We start from the raw sequence: 18059 nt of genomic DNA, 5'->3' as shown, positions 1-18059 counted from the left end.
AGCTTGATGTGAGAAATCAGGCCCATTCCTTCTTCTGAACCTCCTTAAATTGATGTGATGCTTTAGCCTTTTACTATTTTTTTTTAACAGCCACGCTGACCAGAGATTGTTAGACTTTAAATAATTTTTTGCAGCAATAGCAAGTATTATTATCATTTTATTATTATTATCCTCATTTTTTGATGCTGCCTGTCAGCCATCTTCCCAAGAGTATAATAGTATAATTTTTTACTATAAAATATTCAAATACTATAGAGAAAGTAAAAGTTCCCTTTGGCTACTCTGGTCAGTCTCCATCTTTGCCTCAGAGATAGTGACCAGTTTAGGATATATTCTTCCAAACTCTTCACTGTACATTTACATATGTATGTATCTGTAACACTGTATATTTTGTGGGGTGGGTTTTTCATAAATCGTTTTACACTGTACATATTCAGTAACTGCTTTTTCATGTAAAAATATGAAAAATTTGATCTTTTAAAAGATATTCTAATTTTAACCAACTTGCCATTAACCCATTAGATTTTTTTAAAACTTGCTACACAACTAAAACCAGCTCCATTGCCATTATCAAATTCTTAATGACAGACAGGACAATCAGGATGTTAGCATGAAGTAAGGGATGAATAAATGGATGTGCACCAGGACAGGGCTTAGCAAGCTCTAGGCCAACAAGACTGTTTGAAAGTATTAAATAAGGTTGATAGATCCTGGCACATGGTGAACATTCAGTAAAGGGTAGCTCAGAGCCAAACCACAGAAGAAACCCAATAGGGAATTGAAAAACACTTCAATTTTGGAGCAAGATGAGTGCACATGGCTATTCTCTGCATATCTGCTGAAACGTCTGTACACTTGTGAGTAATGGTTAAAGCGAGAGCTTTTTACTGGGGTGGATTGAAGGGAAAAGGTAGTAACATCCAGGGGCTGCATAAAATAGTGCAATTCCACATCTTGTACTTCGAAAATATTTGAATAAGCCAGTATGTTTGAAGTCGTACAGTTAGTGACTGAGTATTCATATTGGCTGCATTTTGTGAGATACTGTAGGAATCTGCATACGTGGTATGAAGATGTAACTTCTACCTAAGTACTATAGTTTTTTGCTGTTCTTTAACTTCTGAAATTTCGTAAAGAAGGATAAGTCCTAAATTATAACAAGCATAAAAGAATACATATATTCTTACATATACATAAATGTAATAATATAATTACAAAAGAATTTAGGAAGTTCATCTTTTGTTCATTAGGTTTTCTTAGATACGTTCCAATAATTAAAAAACTTTTTTCTGTTGGTATTTTTTTGAGCAGGAATGGGAGAGGGGTAAACCTTTGTTTTGCAACAAGTGTAGTTTTTTTCAGAAAAAAGTTTTATATTTTTTCTTATTTGTTTCTTTTGTCTTAGATTGGTAGAACTGGGAAGTTCCCATTAAGGAACTATTTAGTTGGTTCAGCCTTATCTCACAGATAACTAACTAGATAGGAGACTTGCTCAGTGTTGTACAGAAAGAGGAAAGCACTGGAACTCAGGTCTCTTGATCGCTAGCCTAGTGTCAGCTTTACTGCCTACTATTTTTCTGCAAATAGCATTTAAAAGAATTTAATGTAGAGGCAATATATATTACCATTAAGATTGCAAACTCTGAAGCCAGCCTATCTAGATTAAAATCTCAGATTTTCCTTTTGCTAGTTGGAAACATTGCTTAAGTTACTTAATCTCTCTGTGCCTCCTTGTTTTTCTCATCTGTAGGTTGTGGATAATAATAGAATCTCCTTCATAGGGTTCTTATGAGGTTTAAATGGATTAATGTATATAAAGTGCTTACTTAGAACAGCACCTGGTCCACAGTAAGCACCCAAAGAATGTTAGCTGCTATTGTTATTGTACTTCATTTCCATAGTCCTTAGTATAAGTATAGATTGATATTGTTAATCTTTCCATTTCTGATCTCATATCAGTGAGCTAATGTAAATATTAAACATTTAAAATCAGAAATAGTTGATATTTTGCTTCTAGAATAAACTTTGTCTTTTTATACAATGATTTTGTTTTACATGTGGACCGTTATAGTTATATGCTTGCTTTAGAATGAAGTAGAACCCCTGTTTGGGAATGTTACTTGATTCTGTTTTTCTTTTCCCACAGCAATACAAGTTCTTGCGCTTTAGGAGATCTCTGCCCTTATTGGTTAAACACAGTTGTATGGAATCACTGTTCCTGATTAGAAATTTCTGCATTGTGTATTATTTTCTTGGTAAGAATTTCTGCTTTTTGATAGTGTATTTGTTAGGTGATAGCTCAGAAAATGTCAGTTGCAAAGTCATCGTTGTTTTTGTATGTTTCCTATACTTGTAGGTGTGTGATTAGCCCAACTGTTTAGATTCGTTTAGATTGTCAAAAGTATTTTATTACGGGAAATCTTGTTAAAAGTGTGGTATATACATATAATCGAATATTATTCAGTCTTAAAAAAAGAAGGAAATTCTGTCATGTACTACAACATGTTTGAACTTTGAGGACATTATCCTAAGTGAAGTAAGCTAGTCACAAAAAGACAAATACTGTGTGATGGTACCTAGAATAGTCAGACTCTTAGAAACTAAAAGTAGAATGCTGGTTGTCGGGGACTGCTAGGAGGGAGAAAAGCGGAGTTGTTCAATGGGTACAGAGTTTCAATTTTGCAAGAGGAAAAAGCTCTGGAGATCTGTTGCACAAGGCACATATGCCCACTTAATGGTTAAGATGATAAATTGTATGTGTTTTTTAACAACAATAAAACATATTCTTTAAAAAAAGGAAAATATTGTATGGGATTTGGTCATTACTCTGGAAATAGCACACTCCATTTTATAAGTTTATAACTTAGTACTAATACAATAGCAATAGTCTATTGCTAGGGGAATTAGCAATACATAGAATAAATTGCAGAATTTATTAATATGAATATAAGTATAAAAATACAGCTTTTTAAATATAATTCACAGTACAAGTTGAATGGAAAATATTAATTTCAGTAGCAACACATAATAATATAAATAAAATCCAAAACTCTACATGTTGTTTTCAGACTATAACTTTTTCTGATCCAAATTTTTTCTATGAATAATTTTACAAAATTGTTCTCACTGTGTATAAGCCATTTGTTGTGTGCTTTTTTCAGTTGTAGTTTATATAATCATATTTTTTAAAATAGCAATTTTTAAAAATTGTCATTCTAATGTTAACATTTTGTTGTATTAACCTACTACAATTAGCCTGGCTGTTCCCCCATATAGGCATGCCTCATTTTACTGTGCTTCATTGAACTTCACAGATGTTGTGTTTTTTGCAAATTAAAGACAAGACCTTCCACCAGCAAAATGATTACCACTCTGTTGCAGTACTCTGTTGTGTTACTCTGGAACCAAACTGTACTATCTCAGAGGTGTGCCTGTAGTCATACATTGGGCTGACATAGCAGCCAAGTCAACATTTCCATGGGCAGCTATTTCTTCATTGACTCCATTTATGTTCCCTTCAGATTTTATTTCCAGTGTTACCACTTTTCTTTGTAGCACTTTGGTCTTTTTTTGGCCAGTTTCCTCTTTTAATTTATTCATTTTTATAAAATGTTATGTGGGTTTATCATGGCAGACAAGGAGGCAACACAACTACATGCTTTGTTGTCTGTGCCGAACTGAGTAACTGATGTGAGTGTCCAATCACCAACAGACTTTTTTTCTTTCTTTTTCATATTTATTTTCCAATCACAGTTCATATACAGTATTATATTAGTCTTAGGTGTACGACGTAGTGATTAGATATTTATATACCTTATGAAATGGTCACCTATATAAGTCTATTACCTACCTGATGTCATCCATAGTTATTACAATGTTATTGACTATATTTCCCATGCTGTACTTTACATCCGTGTGACTGTTTTTGTAACTGGCAATTTGTACTTCTTAATCCCTTTCACTTTTTTCTCCCACCCTGCTAACCCCCATCCCATCTGGCAACCATCAGTTTGTTCTCTATATCTATCAGTTTGTTTGTTTGTTTAATTTTTAGAGGCCATATATAAGTGAAATCATGGTATTTTGTCTTTCTCCACTTAGCATAATACCCTCTAGGTCCATCCATGTTGTCACAAATGGCAAAATTTCATTCTATTTATGGCCGAGTAATGTTCCATTATATATATATTTGTATTTATTTGTCTATTGATAGACACTTAGGTTTCTTCCATATATTGGCAATTGTAAATAATGCTGCAGTGAACATAGGAGTGTGCATATGTCTTTTTGAATTAATGTTTTGGATTTCTTCAGATACATACCCAGAAGTAGAGTTGCTGGGTCCTGTGGTAGTTCTACTCATAATTTTTTAAGGGACCTCTATCTATACCGATTTCTATAGTAGCTGCACCAGTTTACAATGCACAAGGGTTCTCTTTTCTTCACATCCTCGCCAACACTTATTGTTTGTTGATTTATTGAATGTATTGACAGGTGTGAGATAATATCTCATTTTGGTTTTAATTTGTATGTCTCTGATGACTGTGATGTCGAACACTTTTTCATATGCCTGTCGACCATCCCTATGTCCTTTTTGGAGAAATGTCTGTTCAGGAACTCTGCCTATTTTTTAATTAGATTTTTTGTTTTTTTGGTGGTATGAGTTCCTTATATATTTTGGATGTTAACCCCTTATCAGATGTATCATTGGCAATATCTTCTCCCATTCAGTAGGTTGTCTTTTCGTTTTGTTGATTGATGGTTTCTTTTCCTGTGCAGTAACTTTCTAGTTTGACATGGTCCCATTTGTTTATTTTTTCTTTTGTTTCCCTTGTCCAAGGAGATGGTTCCAAAAAATATTGCTAAGAGCAGTGTAAAATCTACTACTTATGTTTTCTCTTAGGAGTTTTATGGTTTCGTGTCTGACATTTAAGTCTTTAATCCATTTTTTTTCCTTTCAATTTTAATTTGAAAAATTTGAAAAATATTTATTTTTGGCTTTTAGGCATTTTAATTTTTCAGTTACAGTTGACATTCAGTATTATATTAGTTTCAGGTGTATAACATAGTGGTTAGACAATTATGTAAATTACAAAGTGATTCTTCCCCCAGAAGTCCAGTAAACACTTGTCTCCATGCATAGTTACTATAGTATTGACTATTCCCTGTACTGTACTTTATATCCCTGTGACTCTTTAATTCATTTTGAGTTTATTTTGGTAAATGGTGTGAGAAAGTGGTCTAGTTTAATTTTTTTTTTTTTGCATGTATCTACCCAATTTTCCCCATACCATTTATTGAAGAGATTGCCTTCACCCCATTGTATATTTTTGTCTCCTTTGTCGTAGGTTAATTGGCCACGTAAGTGTTCATTTATTTCTGGGCTCTGTTCTGTTCCATTGACCTATGTGTCTCTTTTTATGCCAGTACCATGCTGTTTTACTATTTATCCTTGCAGTATAGTTTGATATTAAGTATGGTGATACCTTCAACTTTGTTCTCCTTTCTCAAGATTGCCTATTTGGGGCCTTTTGTGGTTTCATATAAATTTTAGAATTATTTGTTCTAGCTTTGTAAAAAATGCTGTTGGAATTTTGAATAAAATTGCATTAATTTGTACATTGCTTTGGGTTGTATGGACATTTTAACGTGTTAATTCTTCCTTATCCATGAGCACAGTATATATTTCCATTTATTTGTATCTTTATTTTCTTTCTTCGATGTCTCATAGTTTTCCAAGTACAGGTCTTTTACCAGCTTGGTTAAGTTTATTCTTAGGTATTTGATTCTTTTTGATTCAATTATAAATGGGATTGTTTTCTTCATTTCTCTTTCTGGTAGTTTGTTACATGTGTAGAAAAATGCAATCGATTTTTGAATATTAATTTTGTATCCTGCTACTCTTCTGAATTCATTTATTAGTTCTAACAGTGTTTTGGTGGAATCTTTAGGGTTCTCTCTATATAGTATCTTGTCATCTACAATAGTGACAGTTTTACTTTTTCCTTTCCATTTTGATGTTTTTGATTTCTTTTCTTTGTCTAACTTCTGTGGCTAGGGCTTCCAATACTATGTTGAATAAAAGTGGTGAAAGTAGACATCTTTGTCTTATGCCTGATCTTAAGAAAAAGCTTTTTAGCTTTTCTCCGTTGAGTATGATGTTAGCTGTGGGTTCGTCATATATGGCCTTTATTATGTTGAGATATATTCTCTCTATTCCCACTTTGCTGAGAGTTTTTATTATAAACGGATTTGGATTTTGTCAAATGCCTTTTCTGCATCTATTGATATGATCATATCATTTTATCTTTCATTTTGTTTATGTACTATATCATGCTAATTGATTTGCTGATATTGAACCAACTTTGTATGCCAGGAATAAATCCCACTTGATCATGTGTATGATCTTTTTAATGTATTGCTGAATTTGATTTGCTGATACTTTGTTGAGAATTTTTGTATTTGTGTTCATTCGGGATGTTGACTTATAATTTTCTTTTTTCTTTTTTTTTTTTTTTGCAGTGTCTTTGTCTGGTTTTGGTATCAGGGTAATGCTGGCCTCGTAAAATGAGTTTAGGAGCCTTCTCTCCTCTTCATTTTTTTGGAATAGTTTGCAAAGGATAGGTATTAATTCTTTATTGAATGTGTGGTAAAATTCACCTGTGAAGACATCTGATCTAAGCCTCTGTCTGTTGGGGGTTTTTTGATTACTGATTTGATTTGTTAGTAGTTATCCATCTGCTCAGATTTTCTGTTTCTTCTTGATTCAGTCTTGGAAGAGTGTATATTTCTAGAGATTTAAACATTTCTTCCAGGTTGTCTAATTTGTTGGCATATAATTATTCATATTATTTTCTTGCAATCCTTCAATCACCAATGGACTTTCAAAAAAGATAGGTGATTGGTTACAGATCGTGGCGTACATCTGTTATCTACATACTGATTTGTGTACTGAAATCTAGAATACTATATTCAGTTGCTCACAGTTACCGTGCTTTGGTAACTCAAATTTCAGTTGTGTTGTTGGGGATTGGTTTAGTAACCAAACCATGATAACTGAAATATGTACATATCAGAACTACAAAGCAAGGACTTCTTGTATTGAGAAATTATTCTTTTTACTTGCCCATTCCTAATCAGTCTAGCATTTTGACTGAGGTCTTGGTGTCTACTTGGCTGTCTCATCAATCCCATATTCCAAAGCATGATTAAGGTTTGCTTTATTAATTTTTTATGTTCATACTGTTGTATTCTTTCCCCCTCAGGTTATATTCCTAAAGCTTGGATTAGTACTGCTATGGACCTTCAGATAGATGAGTAAGTGCTCTATGAAAAGTCTAATTTTAACTCTTGTAAATGTTTTCATTCTTTTAGATGTTTGCTTCTTTCCAGATGTTTTGTTTGGTGTAGCCTTTAAGATCTTTAAAAACTGTATTCATTTTTGAATACACATAATTCACATAATTTAAAATTCCAATGGTATATAAAAGGGTATATTTTGCCTTTGTCTCTACTCAGTTACTCTCCTAGAAATAAACAATGATAATTCACATTTTGTTAGATATAGCTTTTATATTATGTAAAAGGGTGTACTTTAGTTGCATGGACATGCCTCATTTTTCTTTTCAATAATCATTCTGTGCTATGTGGGGCTAGACAACTGTAGTGCTGTAGCATTATTCTTATTTTTGCCTATGAGGAAACCAGAATTAAGCAGGGTCATGTGACCAAGAGGAGATCATAAGTGACAATCAAATGGCAGCACCGGGGTGTATTCTAGTTATTCCCCATGCACTTTGCACATAGATAAAACCTTAATCTTTACTTGGCGGGTAAATCTAAATTTCTGTATTAGTGTTTGTTCTTTTAATAATTAGTTATTCCACTGTGAGATTTTTTTCTATCATACATGGACTTCACTAATACCAGTTTTGGGGAGTGGGAATATTGGCATATATAGGTGTCTCTGAGATGTTATAGTTTCTACAGTGTATATTCAATTTCTAACTTTTAAAAGTTCCTAGGTAAATCTTTGTTTTATCTTCTGCTTAATTACTAGATATGAAACCAAATGCATGGGTCATTAATTATGTTAGCCCAGATTTTAAACTGGATCAAATGGAAAGAGAAAAATACTGATGATATTTGATAGACATTTAACATACCTTTTTTTTTTCATGTTTTGTTTGTATGGCAAAGTGCCTGATTTTCTGTCCTTAATGTATGCTAGTACCTCAGTAAATGTTTACTTAAAAGCTGAAAATAACTCCATTTATCACACCCTCTTTTTCCCACTTCACAAATAAATGTCAAGTACTATGCTGGGCACTCCTAACATAAGGTGTTTTAAATCTCATAATAGCCCTAAGAGGTAGAATAGAGATTATGCCTCTATTATATGGATGAGGAAACTGAGAATGAGATAGGTCAAGAGATTTATGTAATCACGACACATCACTGGCAGAGTCAGAGGTTCAAATTCTGTTTTTACAATTGCTCCTTGTGTGATTGTAATTATGATGGCTTTATTAATTGACTTAATCAAGGTTTTGGTAAGATAGCATTTGTTTTATTTATCATTCTAACAGTTTCTTAAGTTATTTTAAAAATAAAGATTGTTATTTTTAGGTAGAACTATGTGCTTTTAACTACTGTGAAACTGTTTATAGGATATACAGACACAGGTGAAATCTGGTCAAGAGAGGTGCTAGTCATGTTGAATGAGTTTTAAGTATCAAACTATCAAGCAATAATAATAGAATTATACTTAGCCTGCAGGGGTATACTTGTAGGTGTGGCTCGTTCTTGGAACATGAGAAACTGAGTGCCAGTTTAGGTCTACTGTTCCCTTTAAGCTCCCTTATGTACCTCATTAGAAGGTATTAGGGAAAGTACTCTAGGGATCAAAATGAGAGGAGTCTGTCACCATTATTATTTACAAATAGAATTTATTTTTTTTCTCAGTGTTGAGTCTCAACTCTTTAAATGCTTAGAATGTATTTTTCCCTTAGGATTAAATAGTAATTTCTGCTTTCATAGGCAATTTCATAGGCCTCTTGACACTATGAGTGGCCTCTTGAATCTCTCATTACTCTATCATGTCTGGTTATGTGGTGTCTTTCTTCTGATGACTTGGTACATCTCATGGATACTCTTCAAAATCTATGCCACAGAGGTTAGTATTGAGTTTTTTGTTAATACTTTTGTGCTTTGGAGTGTATAGGTTTACCTTTAGTAGAACACTGATCAACATGATATTATACGCAAAACTATTTTGGTAAAATGAGTTTCAGTCTCTTCTGAGACTTCATTAGAGATGTATCATTTGTAACCATCATTTATGTTTTTTTTTTTAAATGAGGAACAGTGTTGGTATTCTTAATTATTGGAAACTAAACTGAATGGACTACTATCGGTACTACTTACTATCTATAGTCTAATTCACTAAAGCTTTCCATTTCTCTATTGACTACGTAGTAGGTGGGCTTGAATTTAAAAATTATTTATATTTGCTTTATATTTAAAATATTAATAAGGCAATACAATATTATTTGAATGAAATTTAAAAAATTAATATTGAAGAAATATATTTAAATGAATGGGGATTGATTACATTGTCTTTATCATCCAAGTGTTTATCTTGGGCAGTGAGTGATTCTGTTTCATTTTACCATCTCTCTAGGTTTATATCCTTCTAAGGATCTTTGTTTCTAAAATTTGTTTCAAAAAAATTAATTAAATAAAATAAACTTTGTTTCTATTGAATCCAGAGATGTAATAAAATAGGGAGAGTAACATTTTAGAAAGTATTATGTTTGAATATATATAACTTTAAAATAACCTATTTTTGCAAAGAACACTAAAGATGTTAGTTTGGTAATATTGTCTCCCTTTATAATAAATTCATTTAGTACTTGCCAAATGTAATCAAGTCATGAAAATAATCATTTTTATAGTCTTTGTATTATATTCGATAGGCTCATCTGTTCCCCGTTCAACCACCATTTGCAGAAGAGTCAGATGAATGCCTCCCAAAAGTTTTAAATAGCAATACTCCCCTCATCATAAAGGTACCAGAACTGTTTATTTTATATCTGTTCATAGTCATCTCTGACTTATCTTATGGAGAAATTTAATATCTAGCTTATTTAGGTATTTAGATAAAATTTTCAAGGGCTTAGAATAGTACTGGTATTATAAAAATTACCTATATGCTACATTGAATGCTATTTACTTTTCAGTTTTTTTCCAAGTGACTAAAGTACAAGTATTTATTGCAGTGTATATATACAAGCCAAGCTAATTCTGTATTTAGAAGAGATTTAAAAATATTTCCAAGCATGAAATATGATGATATCCAGTTATATGCATTAGCTTTTCATAAACTCCTCATGGTAGCAAAACAAGCAATGTTGGTTTTTATATTTTTATTACTGGATCAAGACATATATCTGTAGTCATGTAGTATTGTTAGCTTTTGTAATCAGAGGTAATGTTTGGTGGTGTGTAGAGACATTCATGAACTCTCTCAAAATATGAATAATGATTATGATCCTAAAACAGATTTTAATGAAAAGAGTTTAAAGAAGTTACAATACATTTAAAAATCAAACTAAGTGAGAATAAATTGTTTTGACTTAAATTGTATTTTGAAATTTTGGAGTAGATTTACAATATATGTGATCTTAGTAAGAGCTCATCATAGTACTTAAAAAAGAACCAAAATAGTTAGAATCTATAGTTTCACTTGTACTCTGGAAAAGTTATAAACTAATAAGAATATGAATCATTGAAGCTCTGATTACTTTTTTAAATGTCAATTATGACCAATTTAATAGATAAACCAAAACATAATTCATTTGGTTATTTCACAGATCTTTATTTACTGGACAGGTGTTAGTCACTGCTAGTTACTTAGGGGATAATGATGAATAAGATGTAGCACAGGCAAGTGCACAAAATAATGCAAATTTATTATGGTAAATACAGTGGGGACCACTTATTCTACTTGGGACCCATATAAGAAAGGTTCACAGAGAGGTTGATGTCTTGGATGATGAGTAAAGAGGTTTTCCAGGAAACAAAATGAAGATTTTTCAGTAAAAAAAAGTACAGTTGCATGTCTACTATATGGCCAGGCATTGCATTTGAATATGGTAGCACAGCTTTGTTTCTGCCTTACAGTTTGGTAGGTGGAACCAGATGAGATAAGTAAACAGGCAATTATAATAAATAATGTTAAGTGCCACTGTTGAAAACTTTATGAGTGAGTGTATGTTAGTGCAGGAGAGGCCAGGAAAGTTCTAGGAGGAAGTGATGTTTAAGTTTCCCACTACAGAGGAGGGAAAGAAGTGAGAGTTCTGTAGTTTCTTGTAGCTGGAGCCTATAGTAGAGTCGCCTTTCCTGGGTACGGGCAGGAAAGTTCTGTAAGTCTAAAAAGGAAGGTTAAAAGTTATTTTCTTCATGGAAAATTTCAACTAATTTCCCCTTAGATATATAATGCTGAGCCCAGTTAATAAATAGGATTTTATATAAAGATTTAAAAATATTAAATAAATTTTTTTTCTTTCAGTATTTGGCCTTGCAGGACCTGATGTTACTTTCTCAGTATTCTCCTTCACGAAGACAGGAAGTTTTTAGCCTTAGCCAACCAGGTATTGCTAAAGTAATAGACCTGATTAGGCATGTGTGTGCATAGCGTGTTCTACCTAAGTTTTTGTGAGATAGATAAAATTAATAAAATATTACATATGAGTGAGTCTATTAATTGAAGTTTTGATTTAAATCTTATCAAACTAAGTGTTTATATTGTTGTGGTTAGATGTTATGTCATCTGGAAGAGTATTTTTAAGTTTTTATATTATTTCCTTCAGCCCTCTTGTTCCTTTAACCTGAAGAAATTATAATAAGGTAGATTGATAGTTTTAAAGCAGGAAATCACAGTTTAAGAATCCTAGAAGTTTTAATGTTACAAGGGGTCTTAAAAATTAGGTATTATAATCTCTAGATGGGGGACCTAAGTCTCAGAGAGATTAAGTGGCTTAAATAAAATATCAGAGTTGAAATAAATTCTATCATTTAACTCCAAGTGCAGACCTCTGTCCTCCTGCAATGCTATCCTGCTTCCCTTAAAAAAATAGTAGATAGAAACTAGATTTGATGGTGACTCAAGGATGCTCTTGGCAACTCCGAAACACTTCTTCACTGTTACTTGCCAAACTCTTCAAGACTGTAATTGTACCACTGCTCTGCTGTATTCCTAGAGAGAAAGCATCCCAGCCGTAGGCACCAGTGGGGAACAGAGAACTGGAATAGCTACTCTCTACTCAGCTCTTCATTATTTGCTAAACTTGCCAATTCCTAGATTATAAAATAAACCTCTGTAGTTAAATGTTGCATGGAAATAAAATCCAGTTATAATATAAATGATGGGAACCACTCCCTTTTTAGTAGCATGGAAAATTCAGAGCTAATGCTCTGGGGAATAGCTGTAGCAATACTTTTCTATCAGACTTAGGTTCACTTAGGAATTTTCTATGCATTAAATATTTTCACCAGATAGCCAAGTAAACTATAAAAGGGTGATATGTTCCCAACCAATGAACTTGCATTCTGGGGCATATTAAAATTAATGGGACCATTCTTTAATTCCCCAGTGGTACGGAGTCATAGCAGTACAAAACATCCTGGGGCCTACTGATGAAGTGTTCTATTTATTTGCAGTTTAAGTGGTATTCCTCTTGACTTGTAAATGGGGGAAATGTTTAATGAGGGATCTAAGTAAAGAAAGAATGATTATTTGGCACCCAGAATGGGGAAACCAGTTTTAGTAGACTCCTCTGCTAGTGTCAACACATAGTGGAACATGGTTGATTTTTACATAACAGCTCTAGGAGATAAAAGTCTTAGAAAACATAATGAGAAGTGAGGGAATAAGAGTGTGGATCACAGTAGTTTAAAAAATGAGATATATAAAGTCTCCAGGTATAAAGTATGATCATTACCAAATAATGTGTGATTCCTACAGATGTAATAGCAAATAGAGACTATTATACAAATAAAAGTGTAAGAGCACAGTGGATCAGACACAGCAGTTTAGAGGTCATTGGGGGCCATGGAGTGCATCTCATTAGACCTGCTAGTGTTCATTGTCTTAGTCTTCAATCCGTTTAATACTGAGGTAGTAAAGTAACCTTGGGCTTTTTATTCAAGCTATGCTCAAGTGTTTGGCTTTGTTTTGGGGATTGGTTAGGGAGGCTTTTTATGGTAAAATAGAAACTTTTTGCTTGTAGACTTTTGGGAAAATTATTTCATCCAAATATTTATTGAACTCCTGCTGTGTATTAGATGGCATGAGTATAAGTCCCCGTCCTGAAGCGAGAAAAGTGGGCCCTGATGCAAAGTGTAATGCAGTATTTCTTATTGATTTTTCTCCCCATTTTGAGAGGAGACTGTATGATGATCTACATTTAAAACCTGATGTTTGTTCCTTAGGTGGACATCCCCACAATTGGACAGCCATTTCAAAGGAGTGTTTGAATCTTTTAAATGATATGACTCAGAAACTAGTTCTCTACCAAGAAGCTGCTGCTACGAATGGGAGGGTAATGTCTTCATCATACTCAATGGAACCTAAGAAATCGAATTCTCCAGGTAACTCTTTGTACTACTAAGAGTAGGGAAAGCAATTGCATTTTACTTCTTGAGTAAGATGACAGTATAGTTAATATAAAGAAATGTATATGAATGTGAGATATATAATTTTGGGGAAAATCCAATATATGGGCTATTGTATTGAACCAAGAAAAAGACTTGGGTATCATTGTAGAAGACCTAGATATCATTGTAGATTGAAAAATATTAACTCCAGGATGGTGGTGGTGTTAAAAAGGCTAAATAACTGTTGGTCACCAAATAGAAGACTTTAGCTTACTCTAAATACAAAGCCTAGTAAATCTTTACAGATAATATTGGATGCTGTTCTTATTGCTGTGCCCCAGAGATGAAAAGTTGTTAGACACTGTCCAGAGAAGAGCAACTAAAATGACTGAGTGATTTGGGGGTGGGAGCATCACATTCATTGTTAGAAGATAGCCTAATATAATGTTAGCACTCCTTCAGTTTGAAAGATGAAAATTGACAGGAAGAAATACAGTGGAGGAACTAATGCTCTTTCACCAAATCCCTTAAGTAGAAAATGCCTATGAAGTGTAAGACTGATAAAGCACTTAATATTTAGATGCCTTTAGGAGCCAGGCATTTCATGAAAATGGGCAAAACTGGCTAGGTGAGGATGGTAGCAAGCCGGAGAGCACAGGTTTTATCTAAAGGGGAAAGCTATGGGTTATCTTTAGTGTGTGTTCCCGTGAGGGAATTTGGACCCAGTATCTGAACTTGTGGTCTTTTTTTTTTCTTTCTTCCTTTATTTTTTATTTTTTAAAGAGAGAAGCCTGAAATCTAAAAAAAGTTTTATGCGAAGTCTTCCCCTTTTTCAATGTTGACAACTAATCTTGGTATTTTAAAAATCCCTATATGGGCCAAAGCAAACACATCTGTGTTTTTGCCTTCATTACTCTGGAGTGACCATATACTAAAAACAAATATTATAATTGAAAATGATCGAAATAAGTTCACGAATGTCAGGTTAAAAGATTCTAGAGCGTTTCAGATGTTATCAACTTTCAGATTAGCATTTATTTATTCAACAAACAGTTACTGAATGCCTCTTACATACCAAGCAATGTGCTGGAATCAAGGGAGTCAAAGATTACGAAAATGTTCTTGGAACTAACCATTTAGTGGGAGACACACAAATGATGACACTGTAACCACTGAAAGTAAATCTGTCAGAAAGGAGCCTGAATGGATAAGATGATGTTTGATAATAAAAGGAGGACTTTTATGATCTAAAAAGGAGTTTAGATTTTATCCCATAGGGATATAGAACCATTAGAGAATTTTGAATAGATTGAATAGACTAATTATATCAAATTAGCACATTACAAAGTTCATTGTAATCTTGGGATGGAGGGATCATGGGTCTGACCAAATGAGTTTTTCATTATTTTAAATTGTCATATCCTATCACAGAGACAAAATTGGCCTTTAATTTTGAGGAATTATTGCAAAACTTAAAAACCCTAGTCTTAATTTTTAAATTGATTATTCAAAGATTTGTAATTGCCACTAACCCTTAAAATGTCATATAATGAAGATATGATACTTTAAATGTATAATGTCTTATGGCGGTTTTATTAAGAATATAGAATATTAGTGTAATTTATTTGTCTTTGTGCTTTGTATTGGAGTGGCAGGAAAAATGTTCCTTTGTTTTCATACAATAGGCTCTAAGTAAATTGGTAGTTATAATTTGTCAAGAAGATGTTTACAGATCAGATATGTAAGGTCAGTTGTGTAGATATTCTGGGAAAATTAGTCTTTGGGATGATTTCCGATAACTTGAAAGAACCCTGGGGAAAATGAGATAAGGTTAGCACTCTCTATTTGTCCATTTTCACAGTATGAACTTGGTTATGTTTAACCAAGTAATAGTTACAGTAGGAGCATGTGATAACTCTAGAAAGATTCTAATGCAATAATTGAAGTTGTTGCCATATAAAAATAAAATATAAATTGATGAGTTTATTCAAAACAGCTTAGAGTTAGAGAAACTGACTTTGAAGATAAGGATATTTGTGGAGGAGAAGGATGTTTAAAGCTCTGTGAATGGTCACTGAGTTGCAGCAGTAAAAGCTGGCTCTTGAAATATAAACGTAAATGGAAACAACCTACTGAGCATTGGGTAAATGCATTAAACAAAAAATTGAGATGTATAAAATTTGAGACACCCCATGCTGGCCTGTTTGGATCAGATTGTCCTTTCAGTCCTGAATTTGTTTTTTTTCAGAAGAAACTTCTCTTCATACACCCAAATCTAGCCAGATGACTCAGCCTTCAGTGCCACCTTTAGTTAAGACATCACTGTTTTCCTCAAAATTATGTACACCTGATGTTGCAAGTCCCCTTGGAACCCCATTGGGCTCTAGTGTAATGAATCGGATGGCTGGAATTTTTGATATAAACACCTGCTATGGGTCACCTCAAAGTCCTCACCTAATAAGAAGAGGGCCAAGACTATGGACTTCAGCTTCTGGTGAGGATTGTTTATTTTCTAAAATTTGAAAATCATAGTTGCAGAGAATCAGCTTGCCTAAGTTTTCACCTTTTTTTTGTTGTTGTTTGTTTTTTTTTATAGATCAGCAAATAACTGAATTTTCTAGTCCTCTATCTACCACTATTAGTACTGAGGGTAAGGCAGTGAGACAACCCAGTGTGATTTATTCATGGATTCAGAATAAACGTGAACAGGTAGGATGGTATGGTTTTAGGATTTATATTTGCATGTAATATTGAAAGCATCAAGGATCTCACATGAGTAAGCCATCAGGAATAAATAGGTCTTTTTCTGATGCTTCATGTATTCAGTTGACCCATATGAAATTGTCAGTATTTTACTGGTTTTGAGCTATGTGTGGTTTGTGTGAGGAGCATGTGAGAACACTAGCGTGGCTGTAGCAAAGTGAGTGAGGGGAAAGTGGTAGGTGGGTGATGAGGTAAGAGGAGTAACAGGTACCCAGAGCTCATCGAGCCCGTTAGTGTTGTAAAGACTGACATTTCCTCTGAGTGAGATGGAAAGCCACTGTGTGGTTTTGCCCATAAGAATGGATGATGTAACCTTAGATTTTGAAAGTGCTGCTTTCTCTATCTGCTCTTTCTCTCAGAGAGCAGGAATAGAAATAGAGAGACAGTAGTAAAGCTATTGAAGTAATCTAGTGTAAGATGGTGCTATCTAAATGACCAGAGTGGTTGTGGAAACCATAGATGTGATCATGGTCTGGATATGTTTTGAAGATAGTTGCAATAGGATTTGCTTATGGTTTGGTTGTCATGTGAAACAGAGAGTCATTATTGACTAAAGTTTTTGGCCCAGGGATCCAAAATAATACAGTTGTGATAAAGGACAGGGCAAATTTCCCTGAGTGTGGGGGAGACCAAGCCTTCTACTAAGAGAAGAGGAGGGTCCTTTGGTAGAAAGAATTCAACACACACCAAAGTTAAGAGTCAAAAGGAAAGTTTATTAGAAAAGAGATAACACTCCACAGAGTGTAGTCTCCTCTCAGAAGCAGAGAGTAAGAGGGACTAAGAGAGATGAGGACAGTGAGAGACAAAGAATACCAAGAGAGAGAGTTGAGAGAGGGACCCTGAGTGCTTGGGGAATTCAGTTTATATAGCATTATTTATTTCCTGTGAGTTGTAGTTTAAAAGACTTAGTTAACCCATTTCCTTTGATATGGACGTACAATGAGAAAGGGGAAGAAGAGTACATAGGGTGAAAAGGTAAGAATATGTAGAGCAAAAGGCCTGCTGGTAGTTCCCAGCCTTTAATCTATAGGTTCCCCATGGTTTTAGCCATAGAGAGTGATTTTATTTTGTGTAGGGTGCCACTTAAAGACTCTGTTGTTCCTGTTTGCCCTTCACAGGTGCTAGCAGTCCCAGTAGAAATCTTCCGTTGTTCTGCAGGTATCCTTCCTGGCCTGGCTGCAGGGCTGATCAACATATTGTAGTCTCTGAAAGTAGCTTGATTTAACATTTGTAATTCTTTTGCCTCCTCCCTACATTAATTGCAGTTTATTGAGCTGCATTTTGCTGATGATTCTGGAAGATGGGATTTGATAGAGGAGAGGTAGGGAAATCTAGAATTTAATTTTAAAAATGTCAATTTTGAGATACTTATTAGACAACTGAGTGAAAATACTGAATAAGAAATTAGACGTATATCTGGAGTGTAGGGAAAAATTCTCGGTTAGAAATATAAATTTGGAAGTCATCAGTGTAGACAGTATTTAAAATTACAAGACTCCATGAAAACTCTTGGGGAGTGTAGATAAGAAAAGAGATACAAGAAATGGGGCCTTCCAATGACTAAAGATCCGGGAGCTGAGGAGGAAGACCATCGAGGTGAGAAGAGAATCAAGAGAAAAAAGCGTTTCAAGGAGATG

At 33.8% G+C, this 18059-nt stretch overlaps 1 protein-coding gene across 2 annotated transcripts in view; it reads left to right on the top strand.

Moving 5' to 3' along the window:
- NDC1 (NDC1 transmembrane nucleoporin) overlaps nucleotides 1-18059 on the top strand; it is a 44351-nt gene that overhangs the window by 9777 nt on the left and 16515 nt on the right. Inside the window, exons 6-13 of one of the 2 annotated variants that reach the window (XM_036234254.1) lie at nucleotides 2147-2255; nucleotides 7266-7317; nucleotides 9040-9175; nucleotides 9978-10070; nucleotides 11573-11654; nucleotides 13495-13653; nucleotides 15911-16153; nucleotides 16256-16368. In XM_036234254.1, the coding sequence (XP_036090147.1) occupies nucleotides 2147-2255; nucleotides 7266-7317; nucleotides 9040-9175; nucleotides 9978-10070; nucleotides 11573-11654; nucleotides 13495-13653; nucleotides 15911-16153; nucleotides 16256-16368 (987 nt within the window). Of the gene's footprint in view, nucleotides 1-2146; nucleotides 2256-7265; nucleotides 7318-9039; nucleotides 9176-9977; nucleotides 10071-11572; nucleotides 11655-13494; nucleotides 13654-15907; nucleotides 16154-16255; nucleotides 16369-18059 lie in introns of both variants that reach the window. The other variant, XM_016120415.2, reaches the window with a different exon arrangement.

The sequence above is a fragment of the Rousettus aegyptiacus genome, unplaced genomic scaffold (genome assembly GCF_014176215.1).
Source record: "Rousettus aegyptiacus isolate mRouAeg1 unplaced genomic scaffold, mRouAeg1.p scaffold_m13_p_1, whole genome shotgun sequence".
In the NCBI taxonomy this organism is placed as follows: Eukaryota; Metazoa; Chordata; class Mammalia; order Chiroptera; family Pteropodidae; genus Rousettus; species Rousettus aegyptiacus.
Note: the sequence above shows the minus strand (reverse complement) of the source record. Positions and strands in the feature narration are given on the sequence as shown.